The 16435-nt window shown below is 42.0% G+C and overlaps 1 protein-coding gene across 1 annotated transcript in view; it reads right to left on the reverse strand.

The window, feature by feature from the left end:
• The window catches only part of LOC103461597 (IgGFc-binding protein-like), a 38392-nt gene that overhangs the window by 6067 nt on the left and 15890 nt on the right, over positions 1-16435 (reverse strand). The window contains exons 24-48 of the mRNA XM_081600152.1: positions 15634-16210; positions 14971-15554; positions 13648-14200; positions 12959-13557; positions 12596-12750; positions 11476-11876; positions 11161-11357; positions 9455-9850; positions 9080-9363; positions 8692-8969; positions 8474-8593; positions 8131-8246; positions 7764-8042; positions 7589-7684; positions 7288-7453; positions 6568-6968; positions 5904-6480; positions 5241-5824; positions 3921-4473; positions 3232-3830; positions 2869-3023; positions 2220-2620; positions 1904-2100; positions 395-790; positions 26-309 (exon numbers count right to left, since the gene is read on the reverse strand). Of these exons, the coding sequence (XP_081456278.1) occupies positions 26-309; positions 395-790; positions 1904-2100; positions 2220-2620; positions 2869-3023; positions 3232-3830; positions 3921-4473; positions 5241-5824; positions 5904-6480; positions 6568-6968; positions 7288-7453; positions 7589-7684; positions 7764-8042; positions 8131-8246; positions 8474-8593; positions 8692-8969; positions 9080-9363; positions 9455-9850; positions 11161-11357; positions 11476-11876; positions 12596-12750; positions 12959-13557; positions 13648-14200; positions 14971-15554; positions 15634-16210 (8948 nt within the window). The remainder of the gene's footprint in view (positions 1-25; positions 310-394; positions 791-1903; positions 2101-2219; positions 2621-2868; positions 3024-3231; positions 3831-3920; positions 4474-5240; positions 5825-5903; positions 6481-6567; positions 6969-7287; positions 7454-7588; positions 7685-7763; positions 8043-8130; positions 8247-8473; positions 8594-8691; positions 8970-9079; positions 9364-9454; positions 9851-11160; positions 11358-11475; positions 11877-12595; positions 12751-12958; positions 13558-13647; positions 14201-14970; positions 15555-15633; positions 16211-16435) is intronic.

A 16435-nucleotide genomic window follows, 5' to 3' on the forward strand; every position in this document is an offset into this window, starting at 1 on the left:
TATGGAAAATGAAGTCTCAGCTCACCCTGCTTGGCTTGTCTCCGATTTCCAGCTGTGGCCAAATTGGTTGTCGTTTTCTGCCAAAGCACCATTGGGCAAAACTTTGTCATCAGTGGGATCACCATTGAAGTTCCCACACATTCCACTGACTCTGTTCTGATAGTTGCTGCCCATCCTGACCAGTAATGTACTGGAGCCATCAAACTGGACTACAACATCAACAGCATCAAACACTATGTAACTTCCCTGCCTCATCACCTGACCAAACGTTCCTGCAGTGGTGGGAAGAGAAACCTCATCTCCATTTACCTGTTGTGATGAGAGTTCAGAGAGAAAGATGAAAGGTTTTAAAACAAAAAAATGCTTTTTATCCTTAATTTAAAATAAAACTTACTTTCACTCTATTGCTAGATCCGAGTCTGACATGAACACTCTCTGGATGATTTGAGAGGTATATGTCAACTGATGACACAAAAGACACAAGATTGTTTCCTCTGTGTTTGTTGGTGGCCACGACTTTGTACATAGTTTCATTGTTGCTGTGGCTCAAACTCTCAGTGATGATGTAAGAGCATGATCCCTGAAAATGAGCCAGGGCTCCATCAAAGGTGATGTAATGTGGATCACCCCATACAGTACAGGTAGACATGGCGTCATAACAGCCCAGCTGGCCATCTCTGATGGTGCACTCTTGTGCAGGAGTGCATGATGAGGGACTGCAGATCAGGACATTGGGTGCACGACATTCACACCGTTGAGAGCAACCGTCTGTCCAGAAGGACTCACCAGCCTGCAAGAATAGTGAAAGTATATGACAACAGTAAGCTGCTAAACTGCATCATGCAGAACCAGATTCTTGATTCACCTTTGCCAAGTTTCCACTCCTTCCTGTTAGTTAAGGCTTTGTTAATTACTGAAGGAATTTTTAGACTGGGTACCAAACAAATGTGTGAAATGTCTCTGTGGAAGCTAGAATTAAAGCCCCAACTTTCACACTTTAAAGAAGATGTCTAAACATTTATGTTCATTCCACATTACACCATTTTAATTGGAACAGGGCACCAGTCCTTTCATGGTGAGTTGCATTTGGAATTATGCCGAATTATACTCTGCTCTTTAGGTTAATTTTGTACCAATGGCTGCTTCCTCTCTTAGTGGCCATTCAGCCCAGCTTCAGTGAGCATCTTCTGCCTCTGAGAAACAGAACTATCCTTGTATATAATTATAAGAACAGGCCATTTTCAGATACCTAGAAATTGTACCAAGGAGACTTGTGGAGGTGCATAAATATTTTTTGGGAATTTTGGCAGATAACGACTTTCAGGAGATGTCCCACAAGGAGGCTTTATGTTTGTGTAGTTGACTTGAAATGCAGCACCTTAAATGATCTTCATAGCTATTCTGAAAAAGTTGCATTGACTCTTATGTGCTGACTCTCAGCTAAATAATCAAGAATAAATTTAATTGTACCTGTCAGGATTAGTGTGGTTGGTGGTCAGGAGAGAACGCAGATAGACCCAGGATGTGATGAGAATTATGAATTTAATGATAACGCTCAGAAACAGTCTAAGGCAGGCAGCACGGCAGTGAGTCAAGCGCACAGCTAAATGCCGGTAGCAACTGACTTACAGGACAAGAAATGAGAGCGAACACAAACCTGGACTTAGCAGTTCACTGGAGAGCATAGACAACTTGCGACATACATTTGACAATAGACAAGGACCCGACGAAAAACACAGACAACAGGTGGGACTAAATACACACAGGGTAATCAAGGGAACGAGACACGCCTGGGAAGCAATCAACGGGGAAGACGCAGAGACGGAGACACAGGAAGCAAACTGAACACAAAAAACTCTAAAAATAACTACACAGAAACACGATCATAACAGAAATGACCTACATTGAAGTAGAATCCATCATGCTGGCAGCCACAGCTTTCCACAGGGACACAGCTTGTTCCACTCCTGGAAAAACCTTCATCACAAAAACATCCCTCAGAGCAAACATGGTCACAGGCAGCATCGATGCTGCTGGCACAGGTGTGGCCACAGTCTGTTCCACACAGCTCATAATGGCTGTTGGCTGGGCATACAATTCCTTCATATGTGAAGAAGAAAAGGAGGACAAGTTGATTAAAACAAGTAAAAACAAGACACTTTTGAGGAAAACACTTATTTCATTGATTACTTTTATAGCAGACAGCCTTCCATACTCACTGCAAGTGGTGTTTTGCCTCCAAGGGTAGATTCGGACATTAGCAGACTGACAGGCACTGGCGTACGTCTCTACAGCCCTGCACAGAAGATCACTGCCTCGATTTCCCGACACGCAGACATCAAAGACGCAGTCTCTGAAATATGGTGCTGGATCCACCTCCTCGTGGCAGAAGCTGAAGGGACCGTCAGCTGCCTGAATCACCTCACACTGGGCCCTGGCAGATCGGTCATTCTTGCATTGTGCACATGAAGAGCCACAGCTGTCACTACAGGTGTAGTTCCCAGGAACCTTCCAAGCTGCTCCAAAAGCATCTGCTGAGTTGGATGATGCTCCACTTAGAGTGTGGAAGTCATCATTTGGATTTCCATTGAAATTTCCACAAAGTCCACACATGTTTCCTCTGTTCAAGATAAGAAAGACTGAATCAAAGTTTATACACTAAAACAATGGACAGAGAGGCAAGAAATGAAAAAGAAAACAGCCTATATATTTTTAGATGAAACAGTTTTATCTCAAGATACATATAAATATTTGGTCTAATCAGCAATGATGATATACTTATGTAACAGCCCTAGATAGGGCATTAATTAAGAAAAAAAGAATAAAAAGAATGTGAGCTATAAATTTAAGCACAAGTATATAGGCTACCTGTAGCTTGGGGGTACAGAAATGGACACTGTGCTACTTCCATCATACATGACGCTCAGTCCAAACTCTGTGTTGACAAATGTTTGAGATCCACTTAAAAACATTGACAGGCTTCCATTGAGGACAATTGGAAGGTTTCTTGTCATTCCATTCACCTGTGAAGAAGTAAAGTATTTCAAGGAAGATGCACAACTGATGTTTTTACACTAGTACTGATGCAGATATTAAGAGCTGAACAGTTTTTTGGTAATATGCCAAAAAGAAATCTTTCAGCTTTTAAAAGTCTTTTCAAAAGTAATTTTCAAATCAACTTTAGACAATTTGAAACATATTGAGAAATCTATCAGACAAAGCTTGACTTACCTCCACAGTACCCCGGTGGCCTCTCAACATACGCACTTGATAGCCAAAGACATCAACAGCAACTTCAGCCGTGATAGAAACTGGCAGTCCAAACCACGGTTCATTCTTTGCTTTCACAGAAAACTGGTGAAGGTCCACAGTGTCATTGCAAACTGTTGCCAGAACATAGCGGCAGGTTCCCTGGAAGTCGTAGGCCTTGCCATCAAAGGTCAGGTAGTGAGGGTCTCCAGAGGCAGAGCAGGTGCCATGAGGATTGGGATGGCAGCCAAACTCACCATCCACAACATGGCAGGACTCCTGAGGGCCACATGCATTTGGGGAACACTGGACTACACCAGTTACACCATTACAGGTGCAAAAGCTCTGACATTCTTCCCCGTCCCAGAACTGTTCACCAGCTTGCCGATAGCGTCCATCATGAAAGCATCCACAGGATGTTGGAGGCACACACTGGTTACCATTGAGGACAAACCCATCATTACACTGGCACCCCTCCTGGCACTGAGTGTCACAGGTGAAGGGGAAGGAGAGGCTGGGGCAGGAAGATGGACATGAACTTCCACAGAGTTCATAATGACTGTTTGATGGACAGGTTAGTTCTGTTGAGAGGCACAAAGGTGAAAGAAGTAAAAAGTGATGAATATGTTCATTTCAAACACATCTCTATCAAATGTGGTTCTAGAACTTACCACAGCCAGTTGCATTCCTCCACTGTCTCAGGGATACACCGTTATGTTGGCACATCAGTGCATAATCTCGTAGGACCTCACATAGTGTTGATGTTGGATCTCTGGAGCCTTGGAGGATTCCTACACATGCATCTACCTGCTGCCATGGGTTCACTGCAGCCCAGCATGATCTAAATGGTCCAGTGGGTGAAGTAAGAACTCCACAGTACTCAGTGGAATTGAAATTAGTTACGGAGTTACGAGGTTTGTTTTCCACACAGTGATCTGCCAGGGAGCCATCTCGCCAACTGTCTCCAAACACCTGGGAGTCACTGACCAGAGTGCCATTGGGTGTACGGAAATCATCATACTGGTCAGCATTGTAGCTTCCACAAAGTCCACCTAATGAACCACTGTAGACACCTGGTGCAGTGACACGGACAGAGTGAGGCCAGACAGTCTGCAGAGTTACACCAAAGTCTGTGCGAAGGATGACGCTGTGAGTGCTGCTTTGGAAGATGCGGATTCTGTTGGACCCAGAGCTGAATGGCAGTCTGATCAGCTGCCCATCAACCTATAACACATTTTAAATTTTTTTTTAGAAAAGTTATTGGGGTAGATGTTCAAAATATTTCAAAACGGATATAGAAATTAATTTTTGCACTTTTTGTCACTATAGAAAGCTTCCAGATATAATCAATACCTACTCATAGAAAATTTGTTCGTAGACATATGGAGAATATCTTATTCCTCACAACAGTTAGAGTGTTGATTCAGTAGAGCTGATAAAATGTTAGAAATTTAAGTTCTTACTTTTTAACACATGCTCAGGTTGTTCTGACCAAACCATAAAAATTATTTCATGCAGGATTATCTCACAATTTGCAATATGTACACTAAGCCTGTTTATGTCAATAGATTTACCAAATTTAGTTACATCAATGACTTGAGACTTTAGTCCTCTTTAGAAATCTTTCTTTTTTTAGCCCAGGTTAATAATCATAATTAAAGAGGAATATTTCAGTTTGGGGAAAATTTCTTTCCAAAAATTGCCAACAAAATCTGAATCTACTAGTACTGCAATAAAAAAACTGAATCTTACTGTACTAAAAGACAAATTATATAATTCATGTAATAAAGCTGTGGAAATTATGAACATTGTAATTTTACTAAGTCATGGTTAATTATATATAATCATATGAAGACCAAAATCTAAAAGCTATGCTATTTGTGACATTTGCTTTGTTTGCAAAATGTCATAAAATATTAGTTATAATTACTAATCTTTAAACAAAACAGATTTACTTGTTCTATTTCTAGAAAATGATTTCTATCACTCACCTTAACAGTGCTAGTACTTGCCATCTCAATAGCAACTTGTGTTCCCTCTGCCTCAAACTTTAGCACATTGGAGAAACCCTGCAGCCCCTGTGGAACTTTTTCCATAGTAACCATGAACTGCGAGTGATTAGAGGATCCCATAACTTTGGCAAGGGTCAGGCGACATGCTCCTGGGTACTGGTACATCACTCCATCAAATGTATGATATGATCCTGGGCCTCTGATCCAACATGTTGCAAAGCTGTTTGGTGTACATCCTCTTACTCCATCCTCCACACTGCAGGATTCATGTTGACCACAGCTGTGAGAGCTGCAAGTCATGGAGCCATAGCTGCATGTACAGCGCCTCCCACAGTCAGCATCCAGTATGACAGTTTCTCCTGAGTGGTAGTAGTGACCCTCAAAGCTGCAGCCACAGTCAGCATGAGGGACACAGACCCCTCCACTCAGGAGGTAGCCTGAATTGCAGACACAGCTCTCCTGATTAGGCAGGGGGCAGTTGTCAGTGGAATTGGGGTTGACACATGTAGGTGGACATCCTGTACCCTGGGCTTCATAGTGGCTATTGGCTGGGCAGGGGATTTCTAAACACAAGAAACATTTATTCTCAAACTTTGAATATTTAATACCACTTACTTTTAAAATTGTAACTGACAGACATACCACAGAAACTAGAACGCCGCCAGCTTTGAGGCTGGATCCCATTTTGTTGACACTGACTTGAGTAGACATTTAGGGCTTGGCAGAGAATGGGCTGATACCCTCCACTGATGCAGAGATCATACACACAGCTATCTACAAAAGATCCTGGAGGGAGTTGTTGATGGCATGCAGCAAACGGTCCTGTACTGTTCTCCAGAATACCACAGTGTTCAGAGTTTCTGTACAGTGTTGTCTGAGCTGCTGTGCAGCCGGCACAGGCCAGACCTGAACACTGAACATCACAGCTGGGCTCATCATCTCCGGATACTTTCCAGCTGTTGGCAAAAACTACATCAGAGCTCACAAATTCACCTTGACGGGTTCGAAAATCATCTCCAGGGCGATTGTTGAAGTTTCCACAGAGTCCACATGTGCTATTTTGGTAAGTGTAGGGCACACTGATCTGGACATATGAAGACATGTCATAAGACACCATCAGGCCAAAGTCAGTGCTAACGATCACAGAGAAACCTGACTGATAAACCTGGATAGAGTCGTTTCTGAGGGAAAATGGAACTGTTGCAAAACTTCCATTAACCTGTAAAGATGGTAACAAAAATTGTTAGAATATGAACAAAGAAAAAATACATGCTATATGTTAAAGTAACTAAGAGACTCCTGTTACCTTGGCCTGACCCTGATATCCTTTAACTAGTTCAATAGTTTCATTATGGACAAAGACTTTGACTAGCCTTGTCCATGAAACATGAGTGCTGCCGCGATGCTCGTTCTTCCCCTCCACTCTATAGTAGGGCAGTCCGTTCTGACACTGCTCTGACAGAACGTAAGTGCATGTGCCTTGAAAGTGAAACACTGAGTTGTCAAAGGTGTAGTAATGTGGATCTCCACTGATGCTGCAGGTTCGTCTTTGCACTGTCTGGCAGGAGTACTGAAAGGCAGCTGGCCGACAGATTTGGGAGAAGGAGCAGGGATTGTTGGAGCATTGCAGCCCTTGGTTGGTGCAGGTGCACTTCTGAGCACAGGTGCTGTCACTCCAGAAAGAGTTGCCAAATTCAACAGGTAGATCTTTAAAAATAATCCCAAAAAAGAAAACAGAACAAAGCTTAACATTTTTTTACAGTCAAGATTTCTCTCAAAATCTCATCTCAACAGTTCAGAAAATACTCAGAAACCTTTTTTGAAAATGTTCTAAACATCCTCCTAATGCTCTTTTGCAATTATTTTACTCCATATTACCAACTAAATTCCCATGGTAAACAGAAGTACGGCCTTACTAATCCTATTTCTTGTTCATTTACTGGAGGTCTCAATGTGACCATGGGGGGATTATTCCCCACAAGTTCTTAAAGGAAGGGGTCCATTGGTGCAGGACTACTGGTCTTACTGTTGAAAGTGCAGCCTCTTGATCCATGATCCAGTCGGAAAGCCCAGCGACCAGGTACATTGACGTTACTGTTGTGGCTGAAAACTGAATAATTGCCTGAAGCGTTACTGGAGAAAGATCCAGGAACAGTGAGATGGTGAGTGGAATTAATTGTGTCGTATCCAACCTGGGATATTAAAACACACAGAATTGTATTTAATATGAGCACATTTTAAACTTGTGTTAGTATTTTACATTTAGAGTGAAAATTGGGAAGTAGAAAAGATTTAAAATTGTATAACATGAATATTTTTGCTCTAACCTGTACGTTCCATCTGTTTGGAGATATATTCCCATAGTTCATCAGTACAAAGGAGTATTGGCCTCCAGAGATCAAGACAGCCTGTACTGTTGTTCGCTGAAAAAATAAATAATTTATTACTTTTGGTATTTAGATAAAAGCATACCCATCATATATTTCAAAGAAGAAAACTTACTGAATTATTATGTAGCCAATACGGCATTTCATGCCAAGTTGCAACAAACACCCAGCTTGCAGTAAAGTTAAACTGTGGGAAGTAATTATTAATGTCCTCTGTTGCTTGGTTGAGGATGTTGCCAGTTGTATATTGTTTGTAGTAGACCAGACCAGTTTGTCTGTTGTCAAATTTAGTCCAGAACGGAGCGATTATGTCCATAGTCCCATACATTGGAAAACTTTGAGGTACGTGTATCCCCCATGGATTATTAAAGGTTATATGTCCATTATGGTTCACCTAAAAACAAAAAAACAAGCAAAAATGTTTATCTTCTAGCAAATGAGTAAGTGTTTTTTAATTTAACATGGAGGCAATTTTTACATACATAAATCTGATTGTATGGTTGTCCAAAATACACAAAAGGTCGTTGTAGGACAATCAGAGGGGAGCTTCCATGAAGAGCTCGTTGAGTTGTGTTTCCAGAAATTGGGTAGAGCGGACCTACAACAAACACAGATTTCATTAGACAAATATAAAACAGAAACACAGTAGAAATCTGTTTGTGCTGAAATGTCTTTTGGCTGAAAATGCTTAGGATCTAACCACTTATCCCACCATGTTTCAATTAAGGATCCCTAGACATGATCCCCAGAAATGAGACAGATCTTAATGTTAATTCTGTATTTCAAAGCATGGAAAACAAAAAGTTAAAAAGGTGTTGCCCTTACTGTAGCTCTCATTGTCGTGTATAGGAGGATGCTCATCAGAAAAGCAACTGTACAGACCGTCTTTCTTACCACACCACTCATACTCTGCACAGTCCAGCTGTTCACAGGGGTCAATCTCAGCTGAATCAAATGTATCAGAAAAGAACATTTCAAACCATAAACATTGCATACGACCAATCAGTAGCCCATTGTCCTGATATTTAGCAAAACAGACATACCACAACGCAAAGGAGAGCGCCAGTCAGGAATGCTTAGACCCAAATTGGTGCAGGTTTTCTCATAAGCAGAGACAGCAGAACACAGCATGCCATTGGCTGGTGTGTAGAGGCAGAGATCGTAAACACAGGAAGTGAGAAAGGGTTGTGGGTCAGAATGCAGGTGACAAGAACTGAATGGGCCGCTGGTGTTAGTGATGACTCTGCAGAGATGTGTGTATTCTTCTATGAAGCGGCAGTCACTTAGTCCATCACTACTACTTTCATCAGGGGATCCGCATCTAGAAAAGTTCGAAATACAAGAGATTTTAGAGTCAGTAGAATTTTGAAGAAAATTTGCCATTGCTGAAATGTTGTCAGGTAACTGTAGACAAATGCAGTCTGAGCTCACCCTGCTTGGCTTGTCTCTGATCTCCAGCTGTGGCCAAACTGGTTGTCGTTCTGGGCTAAAGTACCATTGGGCAAAACTTTGTCATCAGTGGGATCACCATTGAAGTTCCCACACATCCCACTGACTCTGTTCTGGTAGCTGCGGGCCATCCTGACCAGTAAAGTACTGGAGCCATCAAACTGGACTACAACATCAACAGCATCAAACACTATGTAACTTCCCTGCCTCATCACTTGACCAAAAGTTCCTGCAGTGGTGGGAAGAGAAACCTCATCTCCATTTACCTGTTATGATGAGAGTTCAGAGAGTAAGACCAAAAGTTTTAGCACAAGACAACTTGTTTTTTATTAATCCTGGATTTAAAATAAAACTTACCTTTACTCTCTTGTTAGGTCCGAGTCTGACATGAACACTCTCTGGATGATTTGAGAGGTATATATCAATTGATGACACAAAAGACACAAGGTTGTTTCCTCTGTGTTTGTTGGTGGCCACGACTTTGTACTGAGTTTCATTGCTGCTGTGGCTCAAACTCTCAGTGATGATGTAAGAGCATGATCCCTGAAAATGAGCCAGGGCTCCATCGAAGGTGATGTAATGTGGATCACCCCATACTGTACAGGTAGACAAGGCGTCGTGACAGCCTAGATGGCCATCTCTGACGGTGCACTCTTGTGCAGGAGTGCATGATGATTGATTACAGAGCAGGACATTGGGTGCTTGACATTTACACCGTTGGGAGCAACCATCTGTCCAGAAGGACTCACCGGCCTGCAAGATGAGAAAAAAGTGGAAGTATTAAGTTGTGTGACAACATTAAGAAGAACTGAATCTTGAGATAATAAGGAATGGACTACTGCCATGCTTCTTCTCCAGTTCAAATCATATTTGTAAAACTACAACATGCAGAACCTGATTCATCATCCACCATAGCGAAGTTTCCACTCCTTCCTGTCAGTAAAGGCTTTTGTTAATTACTGAAGGAATTTCCAATCTGGGTACCAAACAAAAGTGTGAGATGATTTCTATAACCTGTCCTACTTGACTTTTGTTTCAAAAGGACATACCACGCAAATAGTTACAGCGCAATTAAAGTACATGTGCTTGTGCTATTTGCATATTTATAGAAAATTCAAAAGGTAAATTGAAATAGACTAAATTTCAGTGCTTTTCAAGGCCATGTAAAGAACTTTATACTATCACCACATTCACCCAATCATACTCACCATTGTGTACACTTTCATAAACCAAGTCACAAATCGGTAGAAAGCTAATGATGCATGGGCTCATTGACATGTAATGGATTGAAGCTAGAATCAAACCCACAACCTTCAAACCTTATGGCAGATTTGAATATATCTTCATACCATACAGTGCCATTTTATTTGTAAAGAGCTACAGTCCATTATCTGTTGGATTGCATTTGAAAACCACATTTACACCTTTGGCTGTTTCTTGACCAACGGTTGCTTCCTCTCTGAGTGGTCTGTAAGTCTTTGTAGGCACAGGGCTCAATCCATTTCAGATATTGACTCTCACACCAGCTTCATCCAGCTTTCTTCTCAAAGTCATCAGCATTGTTTTATTCATTTATTTGTTTGGTGATGGGGGATTTGGTATGTGCACATTTTGAACAAAACTCTCTGAGGCAGAATCATCCTGATTCTGCCTCTCTGAGGCAGAATCAGGATGCCTCTCTGAGGCAGATATAGGCCTATATCAGGCCTATATCAGCCTGATATAGGCTGATATAGGCATATCAGCCTATATCAGTTATAGGCTAGATATGCCTATAACTTTTATAATTAACTATTCGAACAGGTGAACGTGACGCTTTTAGACACCTAGAAATTGTATCCAAAGATAAACCAACACAGAAGCTCACAATATCTTGACATATTGACTGTTTTTGATTTTGCTGTGATGTCATACAGAAAAGGAATTATGTTTGAGTTCGTTGCCTTCGAATTCAACACCTCAAATGATTTTTAGTTCATCAAAGCCACCTTGGAACTGTTGTTTAGGTTGTTCTGACTTTCTGAGCCAATAGATGAAGAATAAAGTAACCTGAAATGACCTACATTGAAGTAGAAGCCATCATATTGGCAGCCACAACTTTCCACAGGGACACAGCTTGTTCCACTCCTGGAAAAACCTTCATCACAGAAACATCCCTCAGAGCAAACATGGTCACAGGCAGCATCGATGCTGCCGGCACAGGTGTGGCCACAGTCTGTTCCACACAGCTCATAATGGCTGTTGGCTGGGCATACAATTCCTTCATATGTGAAGAAGAAAAGGAGGACAAGTTGATTAAAACGAGTAAAAACAAGATACGTTTGAGGAAACACTTGTTTTATTGATTACTTTAATAGCACACTGCCTTCCATACTCACTGCAAGTGGTGTTTTGCCTCCAAGGGTAGATTCGGACATTAGCAGACTGACAGGCACTGGCGTATGTCTCTACAGCCCTGCACAGAAGATCACTGCCTCGATTTTCCGACACGCAGACATCAAAGACGCAGTCTCTGAAATACGGTGCTGGATCCACCTCCTCGTGGCAGAAGCTGAAGGGACCGTCAGCTGCCTGAATCACTTCACACTGGGCCCTGGCAGATCGATCATCATTGCATTGTACACATGAAGAGCCACAGCTGTCACTACAGGTGTAGTTTCCAGGAACTTTCCACGCTGCCCCAAAAACATCTGCTGAGTTGGACGATGCTCCACTTGGAGTGTGGAAGTCATCATTTGGATTTCCATTGAAGTTTCCACAAAGTCCACACATGTTTCCTCTGTTCAAGATAAGAAAGACTGAATCAAAGTTTACACACTTAAACAATGACACAGGCAAAAAAAAAAAACAGCCTCTATATCAGGGGTCCCCAAACTACGGCCTCCACATTTGGTCCGGCCCCCTGAACAATACCAGAAAGTGTTCATATTTTTTTTCATTTACTGTATTTTCCGGTCTATAAGTCGTTTATATGTGGATTTTTCTTCAACCACCAGGGGGCTCTTTAGCAGGAAGTGAATCATTGGAAGTCTGGTTACTTGCGTGCCAACGCTGAGCCCACAAGCAGCAAAATGAGTAAGAAACAGATCAGATGTCTTTGGAAAGTTTCTTTGCAAAGGGGAAAAGGCCCAGAGAAGAGACAGGAGAATGGATTTATCCCGGACCGGTAGGTGAGTCCCACATTACAAACCCATTCTGCGTAACATGCGGCGACCGGCTGCTAATGAGGCAATGAAGCTTCAAGTTGCTTTGCCATGTAGAGACCAAGCAGGCTGTGCTCAAGCAACACACCTCAGGTGTCATTGTCTCATCACTCCCAGATGGGACCGCCTCGTTGCAGAGAAACAAGCTCAGGGCTCCCAATAGTCATTATCGTGAGTTAAAATTTTCATGATAATAATGATATACTTATGTAACAGCCCTAGATAGGGCATTAATTAGGAAAAAAGGAATGAAAAGAATATGAGCTGTACATTTAAGCTCAAGTATATAGGCTACCTGTAGCTTGGGGGTACAGAAATGGACACTGTGCTACTTCCATCGTACATGACGCTCAGTCCAAACTCTGCGTTGACAAATGTTTGAGATCCACTTAAAAACATTGACAGGCTTCCATTGAGGACAATTGGAAGGTTTCTTGTCATTCCATTCACCTGTGAAGAAGTAAAGTATTTCATGGAAGATGCACAACTGATGTTTTTACACTAGTACTGATGCAGACATTAAGAGCTGAACAGTTTTTTGGTAATATGCCAACAAGAAATCTTTCAGCTTTTAAAAGTCTTTGCAAAAGTAATTTTCAAATCAACTTTAGACAATTTGAAACATATTGAGAAATCTATCAGACAAAGCTTGACTTACCTCCACAGTACCCCGGTGGCCTCTCAACATACGCACTTGATAGCCAAAGACATCAACAGCAACTTCAGCCGTGATAGAAACTGGCAGTCCAAACCACGGTTCATTCTTTGCTTTCACAGAAAACTGGTGAAGGTCCATAGTGTCATTGCAAACTGTTGCCAGAACATAGCGGCAGGTTCCCTGGAAGTCGTAGGCCTTGCCATCAAAGGTCAGGTAGTGAGGGTCTCCAGAGGCAGAGCAGGTGCCATGAGGATTGGGATGGCAGCCAAACTCACCATCCACAACATGGCAGGACTCCTGAGGGCCACATGCATTTGGGGAACACTGGACTATACCAGTTATACCATTACAGGTGCAAAAGCTCTGACATTCTTCCCCGTCCCAGAACTGTTCACCAGCTTGCCGATAGCGTCCATCATGAAAGCATCCACAGGATGTTGGAGGCACACACTGGTTACCATTGAGGACAAACCCATCATTACACTGGCACCCCTCCTGGCACTGAGTGTCACAGGTGAAGGGGAAGGAGAGGCTGGGGCAGGAAGATGGACATGAACTTCCACAGAGTTCATAATGGCTGTTTGATGGACAGGTTAGTTCTGTTGGGGGGCACAAAGGTGAAAGAAGTAAAAAGTAATGAATATGTTCATTTCAAACACATCTCTATCAAATGTGGTTCTAGAACTTACCACAGCCTGTTGCATTCCTCCACTGTCTCAGGGATACACCGTTATGTTGGCACATCAGTGCATAATCTCGTAGGACCTCACATAGTGTTGATGTTGGATCTCTGGAGCCTTGGAGGATTCCTACACATGCATCTACCTGTTGCCATGGGTTCACTGCAGCCCAGCATGATCTAAATGGTCCAGTGGGTGAAGTAAGAACTCCACAGTACTCAGTGGAATTGAAATTAGTTGTAGAGTTATGAGGTCTGCTTTCCACGCAGTGATCTGCCAGGGAGCCATCTCGCCAACTGTCCCCAAACACCTGGGAGTCACTGACCAGAGTGCTATTGGGTGTACGGAAATCATCATGCTGGTCAGCATTGTAGTTTCCACATAGTCCACCTAATAAACCACTGTAGACACCTGGTGCAGTGACACGGACAAAGTGAGGCCAGACAGTCTGCAGAGTTACACCAAAGTCTGTGCGAAGAATGACGCTGTGAGTGCTGCTTTGGAAGATGCGGATTCTGTTGGACCCAGAGCTAAACGGCAGTCTGATCAGCTGTCCATCAACCTATAACACATTTAAAAAAAATTTTTTAGAAAAGTTATTGGGGTAGATGTTCAAAATGTTTCAAAACGGATATAGAAATTAATTTTTGCACTTTTTGTCACTATAGAAAGCTTCCAGATATAATCAATACCTACTCATAGAAAATTTGTTCGTAGACATATGGAGAATATCTTATTCCTCACAACAGTTAAAGAGTGTTGATTCAGTAGAGCTGATAAAATGTTAGAAATTTAAGTTCTTACTTTTTAACACATGCTCAGGTTGTTCTGACCAAACCATAAAAATTATTTCATGCAGGATTATCTCACAATTTGCAATATGTACACTAAGCCTGTTTATGTCAATAGATTTACCAAATTTAGTTACATCAATGACTTGAGACTTTAGTCCTCTTTAGAAACCTTTCTTTTTTTAGCCCAGGTTAATAATCATAATTAAAGAGGAATATTTCAGTTTGGGGAAAATTTCTTTCCAAAAATTGCCAACAAAATCTGAATCTACTAGTACTGCAATAAAAAACTGAATCTTGCTGTACTAAAAGACACATTATATAATCATGTAATAAAGCTGTGGAAATTATGAAAATTGTAATTTTACTAAGTCATGGTTAATTATATATATAATCATATGAAGACCAAAATCGAAAAGCTATGCTATTTGTGACATTTACTTTGTGTACAAAATGTCATAAAATATTAGCTATAATTACTAATCTTTAAACAAAACACATTTACTTGTTTTATTTTTAGAAAATGATTTCTATCACTCACCTTAACAGTGCTACTACTTGCCATCTCAATAGCAACTTGTGTTCCCTCTGCCTCAAACTTTAACACATTGGAGAAACCCTGCAGCCCCTGTGGAACTTTTTCCATAGTAATCATGAAGTGTGAGTGATCAGAGGATCCCATAACTTTGGCAAGGGTCAGGCGACATGCTCCTGGGTACTGGTACATCACTCCATCAAATGTATGATATGATCCTGGGCCTCTGATCCAACATGTTGCAAAGCTGTTTGGTGTACATCCTCTTACTCCATTCTCCACCCTGCAGGATTCATGTTGACCACAGCTGTGAGAGCTGCAAGTCATGGAGCCATAGCTGCATGTACAGCGCCTCCCACAGTCTGCATCCAGTATGACAGTTTCTCCTGAGCGGTAGTAGTGGCCCTCAAAGCTGCAGCCACAGTCAGCATGAGGGACACAGACCCCTCCACTCAGGAGGTAGCCTGAATTGCAGACACAGCTCTCCTGATTAGGCAGGGGGCAGTTGTCAGTGGAATTGGGGTTGACACATGTAGGTGGACATCCTGTACCCTGGGCCTCAAAGTGGCTATTGGCTGGGCAGGGGATTTCTAAACACAAGAAACATTTATTCTCAAACTTTGAATATTTAACACCACTTACTTTTAAAATTGTGACTGACAGACATACCACAGAAGCCAGAACTTCGCCAGCTTTGTGGTTGGATCCCATTTTGTTGACACTGACTTGAGTAGACATTTAGGGCTTGGCACAGAATGGGCTGATATCCTCCACTGACACAGAGATCATACACACAGCTATCTACAAAAGATCCTGGAGGGAGTTGTTGATGGCATGCAGCAAACGGTCCTGTGCTGTTCTCCAGAATACCACAGTGTTCAGAGTTTCTGTACAGTGTTGTCTGAGCTGCTGTGCAGCCGGCACAGGCCAGACCTGAACACTGAACATCACAGCCGGGCTCATCATCTCCGGATACTTTCCAGCTGTTGGCAAAAACTACATCAGAGCTCACAACTTCACCTTGACGGGTTCGAAAATCATCTTCAGGGCGATTGTTGAAGTTTCCACAGAGTCCACATGTGCTATTTTGGTAAGTGTAGGGCACACTGATCTGGACATATGAAGACATGTCATAAGACACCATCAGGCCAAAGTCAGTGCTGACGATCACAGAGAAACCTGACTGATACACCTGGATAGAGCCGTTTCTGAGGGAAAATGGAACTGTTGCAAAACTTCCATTAACCTGTAAGGATGGCAACAATAAAGTAGTCACTAAACAAAACAAAATAAGTCAATGTCTATGTTAAGCCCAGTTCACATTACACAATTTTAGAACTGTAGGCCGATTTTCAATAACTGAGACCACACTTTAGGTGACAAAATATCATGGCTATAATGGGTTTTATTCGGTTCAATCATGTGGTGTATAGCCACACTGCAAGAGCAGTGTGGATTCCAGAAAGAATCT

This window comes from Poecilia reticulata, chromosome 19 (genome assembly GCF_904066995.2).
Source record: "Poecilia reticulata chromosome 19, P_reticulata-male-v2, whole genome shotgun sequence".
Lineage (NCBI taxonomy): Eukaryota > Metazoa > Chordata > Actinopteri > Cyprinodontiformes > Poeciliidae > Poecilia > Poecilia reticulata.